At 44.0% G+C, this 27,996-nt stretch overlaps 1 protein-coding gene across 1 annotated transcript in view; it reads right to left on the bottom strand.

Moving 5' to 3' along the window:
- LOC137015261 (zinc finger protein 729-like) overlaps nt 1-18,748 on the bottom strand; it is a 192,106-nt gene extending 173,358 nt beyond the window's left edge. Inside the window, exons 1-2 of the mRNA XM_067380111.1 lie at nt 18,682-18,748; nt 15,369-16,822 (exon numbers count right to left, since the gene is read on the bottom strand). Coding sequence (XP_067236212.1) covers nt 15,369-16,822; nt 18,682-18,739 — 1,512 coding nt within the window. The 5' untranslated portion in view covers nt 18,740-18,748. The remainder of the gene's footprint in view (nt 1-15,368; nt 16,823-18,681) is intronic.
- Between the last annotated feature and the right edge of the window lie 9,248 nt (nt 18,749-27,996).

Here is a 27,996-nt window from a genome sequence, read left to right as displayed (position 1 = left end):
TTGATTAGACATAAATTGTGGACCACAATCTGATCTGAGGGTGCACGGCAGACCGTGACGGCTAAACACCTCCTCCAAACAGTCAATGATTTTATCAGCTGTGGTAGACTTGAGTATTGCATACTCATAATAGCGGCTATAGTAATCCACTGTCACTAGTATGGACTCTCCTGTTGGCAGAGGACCTAATATGTCTGTGGCTAGATCCTGCCAAGGGCCTTCAGGTAGGCAGGTCATTCTCAGAGGCTCTGGATTATCAGGTCTCATCACAAGTTGGCATGCATGGCATGACCTAACATGCCTTTCTGCATCTTTATCCATGGCAGGCCACCATAATTTGCTTCGAAGGTTCTGTTTGGTGCCTACTATACCCAAATGTCCTTCGTGAGCTAAGTTTAAAGCTCTTGCTCTGAGCGACTGTGGTAGTACAATGCGTGTACCTCTTAAAACCAATTGTCCAATCACACTTAACTCATTGGCAATGTGGGCATACAACTTGCATTCGTCAAAACAACCAGTTTGTATGGCATGTCTGACCTTTCTTAACTCTTCATCAACTCCTGATGTTTTTTCCACAGTTTGTGTCGTAAGTGCACTTGGAGTAGCATTTACGGCCACGAATCGCACATACTCCTCAGCTCCATGCATATGTGCCTGTTTTCCTATTTTTCTACAGACCAAACGTGAAAGTGAATCTGCTATGTTTTGCTTGCCGGGGATGTGGACTACACGAAAGTCATATGGTTGTAGTCTTAACACCCATCTCTCAATGCGAGCACATGGTTTTGACCGCAGTCCATAGATAGTTTCAAGTGGCTTATGGTCAGTGACCAGGTCAAACGTTTGCCCATATATGTATGGATGGAGTCTCTCACACGCCCATACTAAGGACAATGCTTCGCGTTCCGTCTGTGAGTATCTTTGTTCACATTCGGTTAAGCTGCGACTGACATAACATACGGGGACGCTTTCTCCATTTTGTTCTTGAATCAACACAGCCCCAATGCCTACCGGACTGGCATCTGCAATGACCTTGGTCGGTGCTCTCTTATCAAAGTAAGCCAGGGTTCCGGCCTCAGCTAGCCTCTGCTTTAAGACTTGAAACGCCCGTTTTTGTTCAGCACCAAACTTGAATGGAGTATCCTTTTTTGTTAATCTCCTTAGTGGTTCAGTGATGGATGCAAATTGTGGGATGAAACGACTACTATATCCCACCAATCCTAAGAAGCTTCATACTTCTGATGCGTTCTCTGGTTCTCTGGCCTCGACCATGGCACGAACCCTCTCAGCTGTTGGGCCAATCCCTTTTTCCGAAAGAAGCATTCCCATGAACACAAGCTTATTCATATTGTACTGACACTTTTCCTCATTGAGTGTCAGTCCACAATTCACAAGCCTCTGTAAGACAGCATGTAGTCTCTGATCATGTGTCTGCTGGGTTGGAGCATGTACAATAATATCGTCAGAGATATTCTCCACTCCCTCTATACTGGCGAGAGCTGATGCAACTTCATGCTGATATTGCTCACTGGCTGATGACACTCCGAAGATAAGTCTCTTGTATCGATATGTGCCATTATGAATGGCAAACGTGGTAATACCTCTGGACTGTGGCGTAAGCTCTAGTTGGTGGTAACCCCATTTGAGGTCAAGCTTACTAAAAATGGAGGAGCCGTTCATACTCTGAAGAAGCTCATCCACGGTTGGAATCGAGTATCGGCCTCGAATTATGGCTTTATTTGCCTGCCTCATATCCAAGCATAGCCTAATGTCTTTGTCAGGTTTAAGTACAATCACCACCGGATTTACCCATGGGGTGGCGTCAGAAACTGGTTCAATAATGTCCATCTCTAGAAGCTGCTGAATCTTACGTTCCACTGCTTCTCTCAAGTGAAATGGAGTTCAGCGTAATGGTTGAGCTATTGGTGTCACGGTGTCATCGATGTGTAAGCTTATCTGTTTGGTGTTAAGTTTTCCAACTCCCTTAAACAGAGCTGGATACCATTCTCGAATTCGGCTTGCCACATCACTGATTGTAGCTACGTTGACCCCGACTTTCAGTACTCCTAGTTTAGTAGCGGTCTCTTTACCCAGTAGTGGCTCTCCTTTTCCTTCAATTACTGTGAATTCAGCCTTGGTGCTCCGTTTTCCACATTTTATTTCACATGTGAAAGCTCCTTTTACGGGTAGGGGGTCTTTGGACGCATAAGCATATAGCTTTTTATCAGACTTGTATGAGTTGCACTCAATTCTTCTGCTTTTCAACACCTCCCATGTAGCTTCATCTATGATATTGCTGGTGGCCCCGGAATCAATCAACATGTCCAACTCAACTCCACCCACAGCAAATGTATGTCTGTTTGAGTCACAGTCTTTCACCACAAATGCATATTGGTTATCAGCCATTTTGTTAGTTTCTCCACTGACATATTTTGCTGTCTGTTTAGTTGCATTTTTGGTTTTGCACATTTTAGCAAAGTGATTGACGCCTTTGCATTTTCTGCATTCTTGGCCCCTTGCCGGACAGGTTGGGTCTTTGGCAAAATGATCCAGTCTACCGCATCTATAACACTGTCTTTCTCTCTTTTCTGCCCCTTGTTTTGGAATTCTCTTTTGATATTTTCCCCCTTTTTTCACAATCCGATGTATTAATTCTTTTTCACCTTCTGGCTGACTGACATGCATGGCAGACATTTGTAACTCCACACGTTCACATCGCAGTGCAATTTCGAGTGTAAGCATTAATGTTAGTTCCGTCCCTTCTTCTAACAGTTTTCTCCGGATGTAATCCGAACTGCATTTGCTCAAAACTGCATCGCGCAGCTGATTATCTCTGTCTACACCAAAATCACAGTCTTTTGCAGCTTGTCTGAGTCTCGTGAAGAACTGTTGCACAGTCTCACCTTGTTTTTGCGTGATCTGATAGAAGGACTGTCTCGCCAATGCCGTGTTTACTCAGGGCACAAAGTACGAATTTAAAGCGGCCACAGCAGCGTCATAATCTGTCGCGGTTCCCGTGTCCTCCAATGTTGAAAATATATCTTGCAAATCTGTGCCCGCGTGATGAAGTAACAGTGCCCTTCTCCGTTGTTTCGTCGCGTCATTTGCGTCTTCTCCTAACAGCAATCCTTTTCCATCCGCAAACAGTTTAAATGCCGACAGCCATCTCGTCCAGTGTGGTCCCAGTGTTGCAGGTTCACTGTAGCAATCGAACTTCGGCACTATTGCGCTATTGCATAATCCATTTTCTGGTTTAAATTAACTCGCAATCAGATTTAACTTGGTAGTCATCTACTTTCTGTCCTCGTCGCCATTGTTATGTCTTTAGCTGGTATAAGCAAAGATATAACAGGATTATTTGAGTCAGGATATATGAGAAAAGACTACAAAACTGATCTATTGAAAGACAATACTGATATTTCTCACAATATGACATGGATAAAACTTTAAGAATACAAAACAAACACTAATGGCACCATTACAATATAAAAAAACTACAGCAGTAATGTCCGCATGAATAATTTGAATTTCTAGTAACTACATTTAATACAATAATGTAATTAGATGGAAAAACTTGCAATTATCAAATCTTTAAAAATTAATTAATTAAACAGCACCTCAAAGCAATTTAATGTTTCCAGAGTCAAACTTTTACACATTTATTTATCATTTTAAAATATCTTATGTGGCTCATTAGCTACAGGCTCAATGTATTTAGCACTTTCTGTTCCAGTGTTTTAATAATGTAAAGTGACAAAGTTGAAATAAAGTCCAAATATGTTAAAAGAGTAGAAATAAAATGGCAGCAGCAACACTAGAGATCGATTCCCATCAATTCCCCTCACAGATCTCAGACTTTGACTTATGACTTGACATTCATTAGCAGTTTTCACAATAAAACATCGAAACAATCACACAAACGAACACAAAATCGCTCAGCTCTGAATGAATTAAACATATTTTCCTCACAGATCTCAAACTTTGACATTCATTAGCAGTGTTCACTATAAACATCGAAACAATCACACAGAATCGCTCAGGGGGGTATTCCAGAAAGCAGGTTATGTGACATAACTGGGTATGTTTAAGAGTAAGTAAGCGGATAACCTCAACTTTCAGTTCCAAAAAGGGGAGGTAACTTTTAGGGTATGTAAGTAACCATAGCAACTTGCTCTCTCAAGGGTTAGTTAGTTTAAGAGGAATTCAGATGCATGTTATATTATCAATATGGTTATATTAATGTATCTAAATTTGTTATATAGTTACAGTTATATACACAATGTTATATTATACAATATATAACTGTTTATTCAATTCTAATATATGAATGTATTTTATTGTCATCTCACACATGGATCTGCTTTTTATCCTTTATAACAGGACATTTTCTATGCTATAATTTCTATAATAAAATACATATATGTGATTTCTTATTAAATAATTAGCATCAAACAATATTAAGAATAAAAAATGATTGCATAACCACCCAATAGGTGGTGATGTGCACCAAGTAGGTTATGTAAATCGCCATATAATAAAAGAAGAAGAATGAAGTAGAATGGCGCGCTTTTTCTTAGCTTCTGTTTCCATGGTGAATCATCGATTCGTCGCTCTGTTGAGAATGTCTTGTGTGTTAATATTTGTATAATGTTAATATTTGCCTCACATGCTGCTGCTGCTGCTGCTGCACTAAAGCCCTGTCCCGCCCGGGTCCCAGAGTGGATAAATTTGAATACTCCGTCTTGGCGTTGTCATGTGGACATCTGTTTATTTTCTGAAACGATGATGTCATCGCCCCACGTGTCGACCCTAGTCAGACGCGCTAACAGCACAAAACAGCACCAACAACAGCAATAGCAGACTCTACATGCTTGCGTTCGTGCTGCGGAAGCTATTGAATAAAAAATAAAGCGTTATTTCTAAGATTTGCTATAGTTTGTATTCAGCGCGCAAGGTTTATGCGCATGCTCCAAGTCTTCTTCGCTGCTTTAAGTGCATGTCTGCAGCAGAATTACAGCGCCACATAATGGTCTGGAATGTATGCTGCATCATTTTGAGTCGTTTCAGTGGTTTCGTGTGGACGCAGATATTTTTTGAGACGAGGAAAACTTCGTGTGGACGGAGCCTAAATGTTTATTTTAGTAAGAAGACGACAGAAAAGACGCACAAGTATCGCTGTGCTCGATGAAAACAACACAGACATGAGCCTGTCGCTTGATCAAACTGTATAAAGTGTGTTTGATGATCGTGTAAATATGAGAAATACCGTGAACTGCTCGACTCTCCTCAGAAGACTCGCCGCTGAAACTGAATGAGAGGAAGGCGCGTGCGAGCGGTGACGTCATCGGCCGCCAACTGTAGATAATCAAAGACGCTCCAAATACTGTTCAAAACGACAAAACATCAACAAAAATAACATAATCACTCAAAAAACAACAGGCTGCTCATTTCTATTTCTGCCCTTTTTCTGCTGGTTGTGTAAGCTGTGCTGAGATGGACTACTGACCATTTCAGTTTATTATGGAAAAAGCGTTTTATTTATTTATTTATTTATTTATTTATTCATTCATTCATTCATTCATTCATTCATTCATTCATTCATTCATCCATCCTTTATTTATCCAGGATTTAAAGTTCATAGTAATTGTTCTGACTTCATGAAGCCTCGTGTTGTGAATGAACATCAAACTGACTAGAACAACTCTTTGAAATGTATATAACAGGCTATTGGATATCAAGGGTGAATATCTTAATTATTATTAATGTCTGTTGTAAATTAAATGTTTTTTGTCTGAACTACCAGAAAGCATCTGGAAGGAGAGGACAGAGAGATCCAGTGATCCAGAACCTGCAGAATGAAACGTCATGATATTGAAGAACATTCTGATGTTCACCAGATTTACATTGTCAATCATGACCAATTAAAGCACATAAGGTGCAGCGAACACACCATTAGTCCAACATATTTGTCGTTTGGTGAGAAAGGACCGTCTGTCAGCAAATTTTTACATTTTTTGCATAATTTATCTTTTTACAGATTACACATTTATTTTACAGATTACATGTCAAGCCTGCTCCACCTAGAGTTTCATGACCAAACTAGTGATTTATAACACAAATCATCTTTATGACATTAAAATAGATCATAATCGTGACACAGCAGTTGTCGATCAGATCTGATGGGATTAAAATGCTCTTGAACTCATCATGATCTTGACTTTGAGCTTCTCTTTTCATTTGACGTTTGTCATTCATTTGAAATCTCACATGATTTAATGTTTCTTCTAGACCAACAGACCTGATGGATGTGATCAAGAAAGGAAAAACAAACCAAAAAACGCATATGCTCTAAGTGTAAAAACACATCACATTTAAATCAAGGCTGAAGATTCACATGAGAGTTCACACTGGGAAGAAGCGGATCAGGCTAGATCATCTTCAGATCCAGCAGTGACACCAAACGTGACACAATAAAGCATCTCTTCCATAGAAATCTGTCCTGATCAGCTGCAGCGAGAGACACAACAATCAAACATCATCTTCCGGAGTTTGTGTTAATGTTCGTAATGAATTTCCATCACTCAGTTCTCTTTCATGAAGGAAAGCAGGAGTTTCTTAAATGAAGTATTCTTGTGCTCTCACAGTTCAGGAGCTGAAGAAGAGTCATGACGCTTTAAGAGAAACATGAATCTGATATTAATTTGATCTCATTCTTCATTGTTTTTCAGCAGAATATTCTTTCATGTATCTTTGAAACACTTTGCTTCTCTCGAGATGTTTTGGCTCTTATAAGTCAGTAAAAAGAGAAGATCTGTCTCATTTGGTGTCACTTTTACTTAAAATTTGTATTTGTTTCAATAATTGATTAAACTTATTAGTAATTTTTTCAACAACTCATTGTTATTGTTCATTTTTTAATGTCCACCAAAACTTTTCAGTACAATCTTTTATCAACTCTTAAAAGGAGGTTTTTCTTCTGGCCAAGAGGAATAATTTCCTATCCAAGTACTTAACAGTTTAAAAGCATATAGCAGCAAAATCAAAAGGTTAAAGTGACCTGGCTTCATTCGTGAGCATCAACAGAGACAATCAAAAGTGAATATACTGGATTTAATACATAAAACTACAAATACATACAACTAAATCTAAGAGAAGAATACATATGGGATAACGAAAGTCAAGACAGAAAGAGAGAGATAATCAAAGAATGGCAAAATTACAAACTGTTAGACCTTTGAGAGCCAGCAACGAATCACATCACCTTAATAGGGCATGTAACGCATCTGAAGAGGGGTTATACTTGCCGTGGTAATGTTGGTGCTGTGTGGATGTGTGTGTCTGGAGAATTTCAGTGCGTTCAAGCTGGAGTTTCCTTTGGTCTCTTCCCAAAGTCGTGTGTTCAGCAGGAATTTAACTTGAAAGTCTCTTCAGAACGATAGGGATGACTGAGCGTGGGATGGAAGCACGATTGCTGGACAGGAGCTGGATGAGAGACGTATGGGAGTCAATCCAAATACAATCGAGAGAACATCGACCAGGCGTGTTGTTGTCTTTTTTAAGGATAAATCAGTCCACACCTATTTTGGGTGATATGACCAATAGTAGGAAGAGACTTTTAATGGGAGAATGCTTCATTTGTCTCTTTTTTTATATATTTTATATTTGACGGAGTCAGAGTTGGTAGTTTTTACTCTAGAGGAGGTTAATAACAGAATAATGGATTTTATCATAACATACATTGTTAATTAAAACATCCTGAGAGGATTTAATCAAGACTAAACATGATAGGGTGGGAAGACATTACAAGATCACTTATGGTTACAAACATTAAAACTTATCCTAATATAACTAAAAATCATACATCAAGCATTCTGTGTTGGTTCAGACAGGCCTCATAGTCAAGCTCTGCTATCAGTTGATTCTCAATTCAATATTTTCTCACAACTATATAAACACAGTCTCAAAACTATGCACCAACTTGTACAAACCTCAAACTTCCAGGTCAAAATAAAATGTTTTAGTCAAAAACTTATTCTTGTCTGACAAAATCAAACTTTGGCCTCAGATGACACACAACGCTAGTGAGATCAATTCATATAACACTGTAACAAAAATACCACTTACTGGGATTCAGGAATTATTTTGCAGCTCACTGTCTACTACACTATACAAAAATAAATTTACAGATACAGTAAAATACAGCAGTGATTTTTTTTCTTTCTTTTTTTCATTTTACTATTGTAAAGTGATCTGGCAGTAGATATGTATGAACTTGGTATGCACCAACTTGTACAAACCTCAAACTTCCAGGTCAAAATAAAATGTTATAGTCAAAAACTTATTCTTGTCTGACAAAATCAAACTTTGGCCTCAGATGACACACAAAACTTAACAAATACACACTACTGCACTGCCCAGTGAACACTAGTGAGATCAATTCATATAACACTGTAACAAAAATACTGCTTACTGGGATTCAGGAATTATTTTGCATCTCACTGTCTACTACACTATACAAAAATAAATTTACAGATACAGTAAAATACAGCAGTGATTTTTTTTCTTTCTTTTTTTCATTTTACTATTGTAAAGTGATCTGGCAGTAGATATGTATGAACTTGGTATGCACCACAATACAGTATACTGTCAATTACAGTAAAACGAAATTCAGCATCCTCTGCACATTTGGCCAAATTTTATTACAGTAAATAAGGTACTATAGCAGTGTATTGGTCTTCTGACACAAGACAGTCATTTCTCAGTTCTGCAAAATACAGTATAACAAATGGCTACAGAGAAAGTTGACAATCACAAGTTTGAGGGTGTACAGTGTGCTACAGTTTACTGTTCATAGTGAAATTTCCCTCATCTAAAGTACTGGTACTGTGTAAGTTTAAAACGCCTGTAAATTATTCTTTCAGCTCTCTCTCAGATTTTGACTGGTGTGTGCCATCAGTTTTGCTACCTAATGTAGTCATTGTTAAACGTTTTGAGAAATGTGTCTTTGTTTTGAGAACTGAACGAATGGTTTGGGAAACTGGGCCAACTGAATCACTTATAATGTGTTAGCAATCGAGAAAAGCTAAAATACATTTAGATTCTTACCTAACTAGTTTCGGGATCTTCTTATTGATTTCATGTCACCGTTTCGTCTCGCAAAAAATTACGAAAATTCGAGGACTTCTGAGTTAGCCGAGAAGCAGTAATTTTATGATTCACGAACAAATGGAAAACAATTCGTAAATGAACTTGGCTATGCTGTGTTTTTGACTCCCAAAGAACCGGTTCATAAGAGTCATTTGTTAATGAAGCCGACTAAACGGGGCGCGCTGCGTTCGCGTGCAATAGTCATGCAGCTTATTGAAAGACGTGTTTTCTTGCCATTATTTTGCAATACACTGTCTTTTTTATGTCATCACATTGAAGCGCTCGCTGCTCAAAATCAGTAGTACTTGAAACACTGCTTACATATTTTATTCTTTGATAATTTTGGGGTGGCAGATGGGGTGGCAAAGCTTTTTCTTAGGGTGGCAGTTGCCACCCCGTGCCACCCGGTAGATCCGCCCCTGCTTTAAACAACACTTTTTCCAAAATAAACTGAAATGATCTCACCACAGCTTTACACAACCAGCAGAAAGAGAGCAGGAATAGAGATGAGCAGCGTGTTGTTTTTTGAGTGATTATGTTATTTTTATAGATGTTTTGTCGTTTTGAACCGTATTTGGTGCGTCTTTGATCATCTACTGTTCGCGGCCGATGACGTCACAGCTCGTGCGCGCCTTCCTCTCATTCAGTTTCAGCGTCGAGTCTTCTGAGGAGAGTCGAGCAGTTCACGGTATTTCTCATATTTACACGACCATCAAACCAGGGGCGCCGTTGGCACGGGGGACAGGGGGGTCAGGACCCCCGCAGTTTTGAAAAGTTAGAAGTCGACCCCCGCACTTTTGATAAGGGCTGCATTCTGCCTGCCTAAAGTGTTTTCTCTCCTAATCCGTGCTCACATACTGTATTTTAATAGCCGAATGTCAAATAAAGCTGTTCTCATTTCCTATATATATAAATATAATTTATATAATTTATATATAGCCTATATACATTTTAATTTTTTTGTCTGGCAACAGAACGAGTATGATATAATGAATGACATTTTTATATATTTGTAAATTACATGAATTCACAGAGTTCGGATGAACTAAAGCTCTGTGATAGTGAGTAATATAAGTGATAAGCACACAAGAAAAATGGAAATCAAAACCTTCAAACTAAATTCTTTAAATATAAAACAAAGGAGAATCAGAAATAGTCTTTAGTCCGTGACAACACTGTGTGCTCGTGTAGCTCACTCATTCAGGTCTGTCAGATGGCGTGAACTCGTGCTGCTGCTCCTCTCAGCCACTCACTGAACAGAGTAAACGCCAAGAGAGGTGTGACGGCAGCGGGAAAGCAAGACCTCATGCTCACAGGACAGTGCTGGTGACATTTGAAAAGTTACTGAGGTTTGTCCAAAAAGTCGCTAGATTTGTCGCTAGGCGCTTTTTTGAAAAATAGTCGCTAAAGGGGTCTGAAAAGTCGCTAAATCTAGCGACAAAGTCGCTAAGTTCTCAACACTGTGTGAACGTGAGCTCCAGTCCATTACAATTTAGAGCGGTTAAGGCCCGGGTATACTTAATTTCCCGCGTTCCGTTCAGTCTCGCGCGAGCCTGTCAGAGAAACTCCTTTGCCCATGAGCACGGAAAGACCATGGGAAAGACGCGTTCGGCGTATGCATATTTGCACCGCCCGTTGTCATAACCTCACAACTTCAAAACGTCAGATCAATTTTTTAAACAGGTGCTATCGTTATCAATAAACCATAGATTTGATCTTGGCACTGTTGCTCTGTGGCTGCTGTTGAATTATCCAGGTTGTGGATGAGGAGCGACCCCTGATGTGATTGTGAAGCACTTAGGGTGTACAGTATTACATAGTAAAGTGCTATATAAATGCCTTAGTCATTCATTAGTTATCCATTTTTGGTCCCACTTTATATTAAGTGGCCTTAACTACTATGTACTTACATAAAAAAAATAAGTACAATGCACTTATTGGGTTCATATTGAATTGCAAAACACTTTTGCTGTTATTGATGTGGGATACAGGTAAGGTTAGGGAAAGCTTTGGTGGTATGGTTAGGTTTAAGGGTAGGGTTAAGGTGTAAGGGATGGGTCAACTGTGTAATTGTAAATGTAATTACAGAAATTAATTACAGATGTAATTACATGCAGGTGTTTTTAAAATATAAGTACAATGTAAAAACATGTATGTACACAATAAGTGCATTGTATCAAATGATTAATTTAAATGTAAGTACATAGTAGTTAAGGCCACTTAATATAAAGTGGAACCGATTAGTTAGATGGCATACTCCTCATTTAACCCTTTGATGCGTACGATCACACCGGTGTGATTAGAACGTTCAGTGCATCATGTGACCAACTGCCAAATTTAAATATGCTTGCGCGCTTTGGCTGGCGCTAAACTAGAGACGGACACGCGCAGCACTTTTCATTTATCACATTTATGCAGTTGTCATGATCATGAGTTGGAGTGCCCTGTTTAGCCACCAGAGGGCACTCCAACATGGACTTGTCACCTGTTTAAACTGCATTTCCCATATTCACTCCTGGACTCATTATCCTCGTGTCATTGTGTTTTGTGTTTCATCATTAGTGTCTGTCTATTTATACTCAGTTGTTTCTGTCCTTGGTTGTGGTTTGTTAATATTTGTTACGTGCACTTTTGTTACCTCTGGTTTTCTGTTTGTGGACTGTTATATGGATTTTGACCCTTGCCTGTTCTCTGGATCTCGACCTTGGATTACCCTACAATAAAATACGCTGCACTTGGATCCTTACCATCTTGTTTCTGTGTGCACCCGTGACAGAACAAACCACCATGCAAGGATCCAGCAGCGGAAAGATCCGGCCATCTGCTGGGGCTGGGGAGGAGCAGTCCTGTCTGACCAAACTTCGGCAGAGGAGAATGGAGGTGAGGGCCTTTACCCAGAAGTTCTGGTCACGGGCGGAGAGGTTAAGTCTTCCTGATGCGGTGCTCAAGGAAATATTCAACGGTTGTCTGGATAAACCTCTGCCGCAGTGGGAGATGGAGTTGGTGAGGGGGTTAAACTTTTGGAATTTCTCCAACTACCTGTATCTGCGTGGGAATGGGCAGATACGGATACCTCCAGCACCTGCTCCAGTCCATCAGTTCGCTCAAGTCTGGGAATCCTCTCCAGCCCGTGAGCCCGCACCAGCCAGCAAGTCCACTCCAAAGCCAGCTCCAGCCCGTGAGTCCGCTCCAGAGGCCTCAGAGGAGGTGGGCACTGAGTCTCCGCTTCCCACATCTAAAAAGAGGAAGAGGAGGAGGAAGGCTTCCATCCCTCAAGACCCGGAGGCCTCCCCAGAGCTCCAGCCAGTGAGTCCCGCTCCAGCCAGTGAGTCCACTCCAGCCAGTGAGTTCACTCCAGCCAGTGAGTTCACTCCAGCCAGTGAGTCCGCTCCAGAGCCCGCTCCAGTCAGTGAGTCCACTCCAGTCAGTGAGTCCGCTCCAGCCAGTGAGTCCACTCCAGCCAGTGAGTTCACTCCAGCCAGTGAGTTCACTCCAGCCAGTGAGTCCGCTCCAGAGCCCGCTCCAGCCAGTGAGTCCGCTCCAGAGCCCGCTCCAGTCAGTGAGTCCGTTCCAGTCAGTGAGTCCACTCCAGCCAGTGAGTCCACTCCAGAGCCCTCTCCAGCCAGTGAGTCCACTCCAGCCAGTGAGTCCACTCCAGAGCCCGCTCCAGCCAGTGAGTCCACTCCAGCCAGTGAGTCCACTCCAGAGCCCGCTCCAGCCAGTGAGTCCACTCCAGAGCCCGCTCCAGCCAGTGAGTCCACTCCAGAGCCCGCTCCAGCCAGTGAGACCGCTCCAGAGCCCGCTCCAGTCAGTGAGTCCGTTCCAGTCAGTGAGTCCGCTCCAGCCAGTGAGTCCACTCCAGTCAGTGAGTCCGCTCCAGAGCCCGCTCCAGTCAGTGAGTCCACTCCAGAGCCCGCTCCAGCCAGTGAGTCCACTCCAGAGTCCGCTCCAGTCAGTGAGTCCACTCCAGAGCCCGCTCCAGCCAGTGAGTCCGCTCCAGCCCCGCATGCTCTCCCTGTCAGTCCTGTAATGGCCAAGAGGGCTGTCTTTACTTTTTATGTTTTGGCGGTCTTGCATGCCTGGAGGAGGCACTCAGGTGTTTTTGACCCTGGACCAGTCTGCCAGCCCGAGTAGCCTGCTGTCATCCCAGAGCAGCCTGCTGTCGTCCCAGAACAGCCCCAGCCTGAGCCTGCTGCCGTTACCGAGCTGTCCGCTCTCCCTGATACGGCCACGGAGGCTGTCACCGAGCTGTCCGCTCTCCCTGATACGGCCACGGAGGCCGTCACCGTGCTGTCCACTCTCTCTGATATGGCCACAGAGCACCCTTGGCCAGCCCTGCCGCCGCCCAGGTCGTCTGCCTTGCCGCCGCCGTCACCCAGGCCGTCTGCCCTGCCGCCGCCATCCAAGCCTGCTATCCTGCCGCCGCCATTCAAGCCTTCTGCCCTGCCGTCGTCGCCCAGGCTTTCTGCCCTGCTGCCACTGCCCCGGCCGTCTGAACCGCTGGAACCTGCCTGGTCAGTTCCTCCAGCGCCGCCCTGGCAATCAGCCAGGACTCCAGACCCTCGGGAACCCGCCTGGTCAGTTCCGCCAGCACCACCCTGGTATCGGTCGAGACCCCGGACTTGGCCCGCCAACCCTCCACCTGATCCTCCTCCAGTCCATCTCCCTCCTGAAAGTGGTAGCCGCTCCGTAAGGAGGGGGTACTGTCATGATCATGAGTTGGAGTGCCCTGTTTAGCCACCAGAGGGCACTCCAACATGGACTTGTCACCTGTTTAAACTGCATTTCCCATATTCACTCCTGGACTCATTATCCTCGTGTCATTGCACCCAGCTGTTTTGTGTTTCATCATTAGTGTCTGTCTATTTATACTCAGTTGTTTCTGTCCTTGGTTGTGGTTTGTTAATATTTGTTACGTGCACTTTTGTTACCTCTGGTTTTCTGTTTGTGGACTGTTATATGGATTTTGACCCTTGCCTGTTCTCTGGATCTCGACTTTGGATTACCCTACAATAAAATACGCTGCACTTGGATCCTTACCATCTTGTTTCTATGTGCACCCGTGACAGAAGTGTTTTCAACCAAATGTTTCAGACATTTAAATACACATGAGTACTAACAAAACAATACATTTAGAGTTTGTAAAATACACATTGATGTCTATAGAAGCGGAAATAACAACACTTTCAATAATAATTAGACCACACATTTTATTCATATCAGATACACATTGTGATAGTAACTTAAAAGCTTACTCTATTCTTCCCCAGTTCACCGACTCACTTACTTTCATGTATTTCGGGAGAAGTGGAAGAATTCACATGTTGTAAATCTAACAGATCCGATTCTCTGTGTGGCACAAACTAACATGGCGGCGCCCATCGCGCATGCAGCTCAACTAACATGATCGTTATAAAGGTGTTTAAACAGCAAAACACATCCACTTGCACATATTTGACAATTGGAATATCAGATATTTCATGCTGCAGTAAACAATTTTTTTAATATTTTGAATAAAAAAGGAAAAACGAAATAAAAGCAGATCATCATTCATACAGTCCTGTGGTGTAATACGTGACAAGCAATGATGTGTCACCATGGAAACAATAAAGTGATACGTTCTAAATAACGGTCACCTTAAAAAACACATGCTGGGGGCTCAGCCGGAATATTTTAAGCTTACATGCGAAAGGGTTAAAAGACAACTTGTTTAACACAAAATACTTCTTGATTCACGAAAGATACTATTTTTTTCTCTCACTATGGGCCACAAGAGAAATATTAAGAAAATAAATTATATTCATCTCTCATCATCTCTAAGAGAATATGAGCCGTTAATGCAGTGACAGATGCCAAAAGCTCAGTCAGTTTTTACTTTCAGTTTCTGTAGTGAATAATTGACTGGAGTTTGAGACTTCTTCACCCGCATAACTCTCACGCAAAGTTTGCACATTGATTGTGTGATATCAACTAGCTCGCCTTCATGGTTTAAAATGGAAATATTATCAATATTGCCACATGGCATTTTTCTTCATCACCAGTTGCCCCCAACACACACACCTCAACAGTCAAATGTCTCCCATGGGGCCAACTAAAGCTAGAGAGGACAGATTTGGCTGTGGCTAACTTACACAGAAGAGATTTTCTTGTTCAGCACATGAAGATGAACTACTTCATTTCAGACTGCGGTGATGTGGTTTCTCCACTGCATGGATCTTCATGTGTATCTTCAGGTCACTTTTAATAGAGAAACTCTTTCCACACTGATCACACGTGTGCGGCTTCTCTCTGCTGTGGATCATCTCATGTGTTTTCAGATGTGTTGACCGACTGAATCTCTTGTCACAGTGTGAACACTTGTAAGGTTTTTCTCCAGTGTGGATCATCTCATGTGTTTTCAGAGATAATGACCGACTGAATCTCTTGTCACAGTGTGAACACTTGTAAGGTTTTTCTCCAGAGTGAATTATCTGGTGCTGTTTTAAATGGTTTGCTGTAGTAAACATCTTCTCACAGTCAAAGCACATGTACTCTCTCACACCAGTGTGTGTTTTCTGATGTTCATGTAAATATTGCAGCCGTGAAAAACTCTTTCCACATAAATAACATGGATATGGCTTCTCCTTCATATGAACTGTCAGGTGTCTCTTCAGGTGTGATGACCCAACAAATGTTTTACCACATTGATCACATGCGTATGGCTTCTCTCCGGTGTGGATCCTCATGTGTTTTTTAAGGGTTGATGAGTGTCTGAAACTCTTCCCACATTGATCGCATGTGTGTGGCTTCTCTCCAGTGTGAACTCTCATGTGATCCTTAAGATGTACTTTTCGTATGAAGCTCTTCCCACATTCATCACATGTGAACGGCTTCTCTCCAGTGTGGATCATCATGTGTTCTTTAAGGTGTGCAGATTCACTGAAACTCTTCCCACACTGATCACATGTGAACGGCTTCTCTCCGGTGTGGATCCTCATGTGTTTTTTAAGGGTTGATGAGTGTCTGAAACTCTTCCCACATTGATGGCATGTGTGTGGCTTCTCTCCAGTGTGAACTCTCATGTGATCCTTAAGATGTACTTTTCGTATGAAGCTCTTCCCACATTCATCACATGTGAACGGCTTCTCTCCAGTGTGGATCATCATGTGTTCTTTAAGGTGTGCAGATTCACTGAAACTCTTACCACATTGATCGCATGTGAACGGCTTCTCTCCGGTGTGGATCCTCATGTGTTTTTTAAGGGTTGATGAGTGTCTGAAACTCTTCCCACATTGATGGCATGTGTGTGGCTTCTCTCCAGTGTGAACTCTCATGTGATCCTTAAGATGTACTTTTCGTATGAAGCTCTTCCCACATTCATCACATGTGAACGGCTTCTCTCCAGTGTGGATCATCATGTGTTCTTTAAGGTGTGCAGATTCACTGAAACTCTTTCCACATTGATCACATGTGAACGGCTTCTCTCCAGTATGAATTCTCATGTGAACATTAAGACTTTGATTGGTTGGGAAACTCTTTCCACACTGAGTGCAGGTTGTAGATTTCTTGGCTCTTCTTTTCTTTAAAAATGTCTTTTTAGTCTTTGAGCGACTCAAAGGTTTTTCTCCAGGTTTGTCATGATGTTTCTCCTCCACTTCACTCAGTTCTTCACTCTCCTCCTTCACTTCCATCAGCTCTGAAATCAAAGAAAAAAGGGTAATTTAATTTTCAGTACATCAAAATAATTTAAAGAGAGAAAAGAGAAATGTAAAGTTAAAGGTCATAACATTGAGCCTTGTTGTGATGGACAACTGCTATAAAACATTCTGATCATTTTTATGCATTTGCATTTTCATAAATTAATTACATTAAGATTAATCAACCAATTGTAAAGAGCCACCTGTCGTCCCAACTGCAGAATCCAGAGGTCTGGGTGAAAGTTTAATGCATTTCTTTTCAGCGCTCCTGTGAAGTTCAACTAATTTTTAGAATTTAGTTTCAATTTTACTTTAACTCTACGCTTAATCTGACTCCAATATTGAATGGTTATTAAATTTAGATTTACTAAATTAAGACAATAAGCACTGAATGGAGGTCTTCTGGCTACATAATTTCCCAAATAGCTGCTCTGCCACCTTCCCTTAAATAATTCTCAATAAGTAATATTAAGAAAATAAAGTAAACATTGCTCTGAATTATAGTATTCCCCATTCATTCCCTATGGTGCCGATTTTTGTCCACAAAGGACCAATTAAGGAGCTTTTTTTTAACCAATTGACATTGTATAATCAAGTACATTCAGTTTGTGTGTGTGTGTGTGTGTGTGTGTGTGTGTGTGTATGTGTGTTTGGGTGGCAAACTAGCCAAGGATTAAGGAATCTGACACCCACTCAGTTTAAGGAAATTGTTATTTTTGTTTTTAAATTGCCCACATTTGTCCTAAAAAAGGGTCCATTTGACCCAAGGGGAAAGATAAATTGACAAGAAACATCTTATGTCGTCTACAGACATTCTTAGTGAACTTTCAGTGTCTTGAATCAGGGGGAGAGGAAGGGATGGAGGGGAGAGGGAGGGGGAGGGGTGCACAGATAAAAGAGGAGAAAAGAGAGTTTGGGCAAGGCGTGTGTTCTTTACTCAATTATTATATTTAAAACATTAGAGCATGTTTCTGTAGTGAGAACTAATAAATATATTTGATCAATGACAGAAATACCTAATGTGATATTAACAGCATTATTTTGACATCAACTTTTAGACTGATATTTAATTTATTTTCCTAAAACTGTGTAATTATTAAGGGCCGGTCACACTAGACTTTTCCTTCCACTGACTTCCATTCATACACATGTGAATGTGGGACACCAGAAACACAAGATCAAGTGAAGCTTGCAGTAAAGTCGAGTAGATTGTATATTTTTACATTACAGCGTCTATAGAAAGTTCACAAGCTCAAAGTCTAGACTGACTGCATCTTTAAATGTGTTATTATCAGTGTCCTTCATGATTCACTCAACCCTGTTACTTCTGACATGATTTTCCTGCTTTCAAAAACACCCAGGAAGTGACATCATCTTTCTACAGCATGATGGGACAAGAAAATAATCTCAATCCATTGTCTCAGTTTTTACACAAATGAATGACTGCATTCATCAACCCTGTTACCAAAGTTACTGTAAGAAGAGATTTTGCTCAAGTTACACTTACAACCCTGTCAGCCATTCTGGAAAGTTCATTTACTTCAAACATTTTGGTGTTTACAGTTTATTCCTAAAAATAACAATGTTGTAAACTATATTGAAAATGCCTAAATTCTGGAAACACTCTTGCAAACTGTGAAGCAGATATTGAAATAATGTGAAATAAATATTTAGTTTGATCTGATGTTGACAATCATTATGAAAGTTTCTCAAACTTCCCTTTACTGAGCTTTTGTGAGAAAAGGTCATTATGTCTCATTTCATAGTTTGACTGTTTCTCTAAATGTGCAGAAGTGCTTGAATCTTTCTATCATGAATGTTGTTCAGCATCATGAATGAATGAAGAATAAACACCAACCTCTTTGTTCTTCAGTATCTTCAGTGTGTTTCATTCTGCAGGGTTCTGGATCACTCATGTTCTCACTGTCCTCTTTAATAAACTCAGTCTTTGCAGATTTCAGCTCTTCCTGATGCTCTGATGCTCGTCTCATGGGAATATTCCAGAATTTATTGATGAACTGCTGTGGGAGGAGCTTCACTGATTATGTGAGTGATGTGGGAGGAGCTTCACTAATGATGTGACTGATGTGGGAGGAGCTTCACTGATGATGAACTGTAGTGGGAGGAGCTGATCTGCCAAAATTGAAAATATATCAGTTACTGTGTTTATAGGGTTAAAGTCCAGATATCAAATTTTATATAAAGATTTAAAATGACAATGAAAGAGTATTTTGGGCTGCACTGTGATCCTTAAATACAGTGTTTGAATGTCAGCAATTGATTCTTGTTCTAAATTGTTTTTCTTTCTTTTTCTTTCTTTCTTTCTTTCTTTCTTTCTTTCTTTCTTTCTTTCTTTCTTTCTTTCTTTCTTTCTTTCGTTTGCTATATTAACCCCCTTTGACCCTTAAACTAATTGCATTAATCATTTATATCCATCTATCATAACACAACTGATGCTAATTCAGAACTGTTTTGTTTTTAATTCTCACTTTATTCTGTTTCTTCATTAAAATAATGAAAGATATCTAGAAAAGTTGTAAATAACTGTCAGAAAAACAGAAATAAATACACATATTTATGGTCATCAAATCCCTTCAGTCTGTTGACAGCAATGAAATGAGCTTTAAGTGTCAATTTACAGCAGATCTGAAGACATCAGCATAATAAATGAGGTGAAAACAGGAACTATTGACATTAAGTATGGGTTGAGCTCTTGACTGTCCTAGTACAGCTGTTATCACTTATTCATGTAATAATGTAATTATTCATGTGAATTAAATGTGGGACAATGGCCTTCATCATCATTACAGTATGCTAATGCTCTGAATCAGATGCGAGGGAATCGTCATTATGCTGATTGAGGACTGTTGTGTCTCTTACACCTCTAAACTGTGCCATCTTCACAGGACACACGCTTCTTCACTACATACTATTGATCTACTAGTGTCTTCTAACATGTTTGGTCTCATCTGACAGCTCATAAACTGAACTGAACTGTGCTGAACTTAATGGAGATATTAAAGTATCCTAATGAACAGTCTAGATAGTACTGGTGAAACATTCATTGAGGAGAATATGTTAATGCTCTCTCTCTCTCTCTCTCTTGATCACCAGCCATTATCCTTCAGGTTTATGGTCTTCTGGTTTCCTGTAAGTTAGTTTTGGTGTAGGTTTTTTTTTTTTTTTTTTAGTTGTTTTTAATTTATACTATCTGTATATTTAAACATGGTTTAATAAAAATAAAGCAACAACTTTTCTTAAATCTTTCCTTTTATTACTGATGATGTTGAAAGCTAAAGTTTATAACTTTCTTTATTCTGGTTAAATCATTTCTCTTCCTATTAGTTCCAAGAAAGACACATTATTTATATTTGAGTCAGATAAATAACTTAACTTTGCTCATTATCCTTCAACTGCTTTTTGTTCCAATTATTGGTCCAAAATAGCCAAACATCCTCACACAAAGAACTGTTTTATCAGCAGCTCTGTTAATACTAATGATCCTCAGACTATCAACATTGATTATTTGATTCAGGATATATGAGAAAAGACTATGAAATAACTGCTCTATTGAAAGATAATACTGTTATCCCATATTTAAGATATCAAAGCAGTGTTCAGTATTAAACTCATACGAATCACAGTTTTTCCAGTATAGGCTGCATGTAGATTAGAGAGGAAGAATTAAAGTGTGAACTCAATGTAAATGACATTTCATTGTTGTCAACAGACTGAGGGAATTTGTTGACTTGAAATGTGTACATTTCTGTCTTTATGCTTCATCATACCATTATTTATGCTTGGAAGAAATAACATTATTTATATTCTGTTGTCAATGAGCATAAAAAACATACTCAGTAACTGATTTTTTTTATTTTATTTTGGCAGATAAGCTCCTCCCATGCTAGGATTCATCATCAGTGAAGCTCCTCCTCCACATCAAAAGCATGTCACGGAAAAGAAGACTGGATACAAATGCAAGTTAATATCTCTTTAATAGAGCTTCACGCCAGGTAAGTAGACAACAAAACACACAGCAGCAAATCAGACAGCAGGAGAGGGGTAACACAGGGACTTCGATGGGCGATGAAGTGTCCGTGATGAATGATGGTTCTGAATGGTGAGTCCGTGTGTCCGTGTGAGTATCCGTGAATGAAATCCAGAACGAGTAATCCAACGAGACAAACAGGGAACAGCGACGAGAATCCAATCCAGGAACAAGAAACACAAGAAACAACGGGACAACACCAGGACTTCAACAAACGATCTGACAAACATGAGACGAAAGACAAGGCGTTATATAGGCAGGTGTAATGATCCACATGCCGCTGATCAGCCATCAGCGGCGACGCCCACACAGAACAATCAAGTGACACATCCCAAAACCTACACACAGACAACAGTATGAGACAGCGGATTAGTGAACCGTGACAAAGCAAGCCCCTCCCACATCAATTCTCCAAACAATTATGGAATATTCCCATCAGACGAGCATCAAAGCAGAATGAAACACACTGAAGATACTGAAGAACAAAGAGGTTGGTGTTTATTCTTCATTCATTCATGATGCTGAACAAAATTCATGTTAGAAAGTTTCAAGCATTTACATTCAGATTTACTGTTGTATTTCTCTTATAGAAGTTATTCATACTTATAGAGATTATTCTTTTTATAATAACTGTGGTAACAGGGTTGATGAATGTGGTCAACACTGTACAGTTTGTGTAAAAACTGAGACAATGGATTGAGATTATTTTCTTGTCCTCCCATCATGCAGTAGAAAGAGCCCAGATGATGTCACTTCCTTGGTGTTACAATTATAAGAAATCCTTTGTTTTTTAAAGAAGGAAAATCATGTTAGCAATAACAGGGTAGAGAGAAACATGTAGGACAAAAAATGTTAAAGTTACTCTAGACTTTTGGCATGTGAAATTTCAACAGACATGACATTTTATTTTATAAAGTTCACGAGGAGCGCTTTCAAATGATCCTTCCAATCATCACGTCATTCCAACCAGCAGACAGCAATCAGTATCAACATTTTTGCCCAATCAGCATAAGTGGAGGACATTATAAATACGCAGTGGACTCACATGTTCCTCGACAGTTTCTCAGCGTCCCTTGTTATTTATCCCTTCACCACCCGGTCTCCTCACACTCCTAACCAGAAATACTGGGGGAGTAGTGTGGGTTTGGGCCAAATACTGAGCTTGTTTTTTGTTGTTGTTTTACAAACATAAAAAACAAATAATAGTCATTCAAAAAATATACAATCTCCTCCACATGACTGCATAAATGTTTGTTCCCTTTCAGTCGGTCACGTTCGACGTACGTCAGTAGTGACCGACGAATTGGGATATCGCTTAGAGAGCCCTATCATCTTCGTGTAAACTAAAACAAGCCAATGGAATTGGCGTGCGATATTTGCATAATGCGCACCGCCCCCGACAGGTGTTTATAAATAGGAAGCAGATGCAATCGCACTCTGTCTTTCGCTTCGGAGCCATTCACTGGTGTCCTGTTTTAGAAGACTCCTTTCTTCGTTTGTTTTATTCTAAAACATTGCCTCAGAAGAGGATTTACAGCGAGCTTTCAGTGCTGGTGAAAGGGCACGTTCAGCGAGGTCGCGAGTCTCCGAGGAGCTGAGCTATAAGCTCGAAAACTGCTGTTTTCACAGCAACACAAAGAGTGTGTGCGTGTGTAGCGATTTGGGCCGGTTCCTCGGTGTGTCAGGGAGTGGTGTACCTGACACATCGCGTCGCTCCCTGGGTGCTTCAGCACGAGTGAGTTGACTTCCCCTTCTAAAAGAGCTTTACAGACAAACCCTGACAGTATGTCATTTCGTCTGTGCGTTAATGGGTGCGGTCGTTCCCTGGTCCCTGCTGATGGGCACAATCGTTGCATCTCGTGTTTGGGCATTCTGCACGCTGAAGCAGCTTTTGTGGATGGTTCATGTTCCCATTGCGGGAACATGACTATCGCGATGCTGAGGTCGAGAGGTCCCCTCTCCTATGCCGCGTACGACCGTTTTTTCCGGCCCCGGGAACCGGAATGACGGTACGGCGCTGTATAGGAAGGGTGACCTGAGGATTACGGTCAGGGCTTCCCCGCCGAGCGGAAACGCTCCTCGGGCCCCTGCCGCCTCATCAGCACCGCAACCCATCGTGCCACCATTGGTTTCCGCTGGGCCCTCTACGGACTGTCCAGCCGTTACCTTTGGTGTGCCGGCGGCGGATCGGATGTCGATCGCTGCATCGGAAGGTGAGCCTGAGTCCTCGGGGGAGGATTCGGACGCGCTGCCGCCCGGGACGGTAGCGTTGCCCGAGTCGGATCCCGAGCTCACGGCTGTGCTCTCCCGGGCCGCCTTGTGCGTCGGGCTTGAGTGGAACCCTCCACCCTGTCCCGGCCCATCTCGGTTGGACGATTGGTACTTGGGGGGGGTTGCGCTGGTCAAATCCAGCGTCCCGCCCCAATGCCTTTCTTTCAACGAAGGTGACAGCGCGTTCTGTTGGCCAGGCGATGTCTACTCTGGTAGCCCAGCAACGCCACCTCTGGCTGACCTTGGCAGACATGAGGGAGACCGACAAACATCGGTTCCTGGATTCCCCCGTGTCTCCGGTCGGCCTTTTCGGCGACGCGGTGGAGAGCTGTGCCCAACAGTTCTCCACTGCACAGAAGCAGGCTGAGGCTATCAGACATGTCATGCCACGGCGGTCCGCTGCTGCCTCCACCCAGCCGCCCGTGGCTCAGCCTCAGCCCGCTCGTCGCCGAGGGTGCCCGCCTGCGTCTTCCTCCGCCCCTGCTAAGTTGGCAAAGCAGCAGCCTACACCAGCCAAACAGCAGGGTGCCGGTCGCAGACGTGGTGCCCAGCCCGTCTCTGCCAGCCAGGTGGCAATCGGTCGGGGAAAACTTGGCCCTGAGACGGGCGACCTGGAGCGGAAGGTTCCTGCCCTTTGGGAGAGTATTCCATCTGCTCTCCCACCCCCGGAGGAGGGCCGGGGGGGATTTTGTGGCGGCTGTCCATCTACCGCCGCTGGCTCTCCGGAGTCCAGCGGTACCCACTTTGCCACAAAAAGAGCAGTTTCCTCAAACTCCAGGTCACAACAAGGGGTGTCTGCCAGGGTGCCAGGCTCCGCCTCGCCGCTGACAGCTCCCTCCCCATTCGCCAGCAGGTGGCAGTGTGATGGTGCAGACCGCGTCCCGTGCGCCGTCTCCCATGCACACTGCTGCCTCGCAGAGTCCGACCCCACTCCATGCCGCCCCCAAGCCGTCCGAGTCGGGTCCCTCTCTGCCTTGCTGCCCCACCCCCGGTGCCTCTGTGGTGCCTTTGGTCCCGCTGGCTCAGTGTCTGGAAGCGTGGATCACGCTCCCCAGCCTGTCCAGTTGGCTCATTCGTACTATCAGACTCGGCTATGCGATTCAGTTCGCCCGGCGTCCCCCGGTCTTCAGGGCTGTCCACTTCACTCCGGTGTCGTTGGACAGTGCACCTGTTCTCCGGGTGGAGATTGCTGTCCTCCTGGCGAAGGATACAATCAAGCCGGTCCCTCCAGCCGATATGAAGTCGGGGTTCTACAGCCCCTACTTCATTGTACCAAAAAAGGGCGGTGGGCTACGGCCAATCCTGGACCGTCCCCAGGATTGGTTTGCAGCAATAGACCTGAAGGACGCGTACTTTCATGTCTCGATTCTGCCTCGACACAGACCCTTCCTAGGTCGGTCTGCGTTCGAGGGTCGGGCATGTCAGTACAAAGTCCTACCCGACATGGTTGTAGCTCCCAGCCGGTTGGGTCTTCAGGTCAACTGGGACAAAAGCAAATTCGCCCCTGGGTAGAGGATCTCTTGTCTCGGTCTCGAGCTAGACTCAGTCGCACGGACTGCGCGTCTCACCGAGGTGCGCGTCCAGTCGGTGTTGAACTGCCTGAGCTCGCTCAAGTGCAGGACAGCGGCTCCACTGAAAGATTTTCAGAGGCTCCTGGGGCATATGGCATCTGCAGCCGCGGTAACGCCGCTCGGATTGCTTCATATGAGACCGCTTCAACACTGGCTCCGCGGCCGGGTCATGAGATGGGCGTGGCAGTGCGGCACGCTCCGTGTCTTCGTGACACCGAGCTGCCGTCGAACCCTTGTCCGGTGGTTGGACCCTTCGTTCCTGTGGGCCGGAGTACCCATCGAACGAGTGTCCAGGCACGCTGTGGTCTCCACAGATGTCTCTGCCACGGGATGGGGGGCCATGTACAACGGGCATGCAGTGACAGGTCTTTGGACGAGGCCTCAGCTGCATTGGCATACCAATTGCCTCGAGTTGCTAGCGGTTCGTCTTGCGCTGGCCCGCTTCAAGAAGCTGTTGTCAGGCAAGCACGTTCTAGTCCGCTCACAAAGCACTGCGGCCGTTGCGTACACCAACCGTCAAGGTGGTCTACGCCTCCATCGCATGTCGCAACTCGCCCGCCATCTCTTGTTGTGGAGTCAGAAGGATCTGAGGTCCCTTCGGGCCACTCGTGTCTCAGGTGTGCTCAACCGTGCAGCCGACGAGTTGTCACGGCAGCATCTACTTGTGGGCGAGTGGCGGCTCCACCCCCAGGCGGTCCAGCTGATTTGGCAGCGTTTCGGCGAGGCCCAGGTAGTCCTGTTTGCCTCCCCGGAAACTGCCCTCTGCCAGTGGTTTTATTCCCTGACCGGCGGCACGCTCGGCACGGATGCCCTGGCACACAGCTGGCCCCCGGGTCTGCGCAAACATGCGTTTCCCCCAGTGAGCCTTCTCGCACAACTCATGTGCAAGGTCAAGGAGGACGGGGAGCAGGTTCTGTTAGTGGCTCCGTACTGGCCCACTCGGACCTGGTTCTCAGACCTCATTCTCCTCGCGACAGCACCTCCCTGGCCGATTCCTCTGAGGAAGGACCCCTGACTCAGAGACGGGGCACCCTGTGGCACCCGCGTCCCGATCTGTGGAACCTCCACATGTGGTCCCTGGACGGGATGCGGAGGTTCTGAGTGATCTCCCGCAAGCGGTCGTAGACACCATCACTTCCGCTAGAGCTCCTTCCACTAGGAATCTCTATGCGTTGAAGTGGAACCTGTTCGTCGAATGGTGCGCCTCTCGCCGAGAGGACCCCCGATCATGTTCGGTCGGATCCGTGCTTTCCTTTCTGCAAGATGGGTTGGAGCGAAGGCTGTCTCCCTCCACCCTCAAGGTGTATGTTGCCGCTATTGCCGCACATCACCATGCAGTTGAGGGTAAGTCCCTGGGGAAACACGATCTGATCGTCAGATTCCTGAGGGGGGCCAGGAGATTCAATCCTCCTCGCCCTTCCTCCGTACCCTCTTGGGATTTGACCCTGGTTCTCACAGCTCTCCGGGGTCATCCCTTTGAACCTTTGCAATCAGTCGACCTGAAACTAATGTCTCTTAAGACGGTTCTTCTGGTTGCATTGGCTTCCCTGAAGAGGGTAGGGGATCTGCATGCATTTTTGGTCGACGAAACGTGCCTAGAATTCGGGCCCGGTGTTTCTCACGTCATCCTGAGACCACGGCCTGGATACGTGCCCAAGGTTCCTACCACTCCCTTCAGAGATCAGGTAGTGAACCTGCAAGCGCTGCCCTCGGAGGAGGCAGACCCAGCCCTAGCTTTGCTCTGTCCCGTCCGCGTGGACAGAACGCGAAGCTTCAGGACCTCAGATCAGCTCTTCATCTGTTACGGAGGCCAGCAGAAGGGAAAGGCTGTCTCCAAGCAGAGGATGGCCCACTGGATAGTGGATGCCATCGCCTTGGCGTACGAATCCCAGGGCGTGCCTTGCCCGCTCGGGTTGAGTGCCCACTTCACCAGAGGGGTAGCCTCTTCCTGGGCGCTGGCTCATGGCGCCTCGCTGACAGATATCTGTAGAGCTGCGGGCTGGGCGACACCAAACACGTTCGCTAGGTTTTATAGCCTACGTGTAGAGCCGGTATCCTCACGTGTACTTGCATCCACTAGTCGGTAGACGTGTTGTACCCACTCTAAGTGTCGGCTTGCAATGCCATTCCCGCCACTGGCCGGATACGTGCATACTTTCACTCCAGTCGTGTCCCCCGCTTGGCGAACCCTGTCGAGTTCCTCTGCCTCCCCCTTCGGCTCGGACATTGCGGAGTGTCTGATGCCAGGCCTACATCCGTCGCTGACGCTGTCTGTTGGCTGGGGCCCATATGTCGTGACCCCTCTACGTGAGCGGTCCCATATGTGTATTTTCCACGGTTTAAAACTTCCTACGGGCCGAGTCCGTGTCTTTCCCTTAGCAGAGCCAGCTCTGCTGTCACCTGTCAGATGAGTCTCCCCCTACCAGGTGGAGCCATCCCAGGGACTCCATATGCGTACTGCCCCCCGGGCCAGTCCATGTGTGTATTCCCCACGTAAACTCCTCCCCCATTGGGTAGGTAGTGGTCTCCGCAGCGTCCCTTACGGGTTCGCTTCCCCAGTGTGTCTAGTTTACTTAGTTGGTAATGGTTAGACAGCAGTAGACTCTCTCGGTGTAAGCTCGCCCCCTTCACCGCCAGCCGGTGCTATGGGCGGCTGAGCTTGTGCTGGGCACTGGAAGGGGTTTCGTAACTGTGGCACTTTAGTTGGGATCCCAATTCGTCGGTCACTACTGACGTACGTCGAACGTGACCGACTGAAAGGGAACGTCTCGGTTACATATGTAACCCTCGTTCCCTGAAGGAGGGAACGGAGACGTACGTCCCGTCGCCACAGTTTCTGTACCCTCGCTGTAGTGTGGACACCAGTTGTCTCCTCAGCGAAAAACAGAGTGCGATTGCATCTGCTTCCTATTTATATACACCTGTCGGGGGCGGTGCGCATTATGCAAATATCGCACACCAATTCCATTGGCTTGTTTTAGTTTACACGAAGATGATAGGGCTCTCTAAGCGATATCCCAATTCGTCGGTCACTATTGACGTACGTCTCCATTCCCTCCTTCAGGGAACGAGGGTTACATACGTAACCGAGACGTTTGTTTTCGCAGTGATATTCACTTGATCTTGTGTTTCTGGGGTCCCACATTCACATGCGTATGAATGGAAGTCAATGGAAGGAAAAGTCTAGTGTGACCGGCCCTTAATAACTAAAACATTTTTAGTAAAATAAAATCTAAAAGTTAATGTTAATATCACATTAGATAATTGTGTCATTGATCAAATA

Source organism: Chanodichthys erythropterus, chromosome 3, assembly GCF_024489055.1.
Source record: "Chanodichthys erythropterus isolate Z2021 chromosome 3, ASM2448905v1, whole genome shotgun sequence".
Taxonomy (NCBI): Eukaryota; Metazoa; Chordata; class Actinopteri; order Cypriniformes; family Xenocyprididae; genus Chanodichthys; species Chanodichthys erythropterus.
Note: the sequence above shows the minus strand (reverse complement) of the source record. Positions and strands in the feature narration are given on the sequence as shown.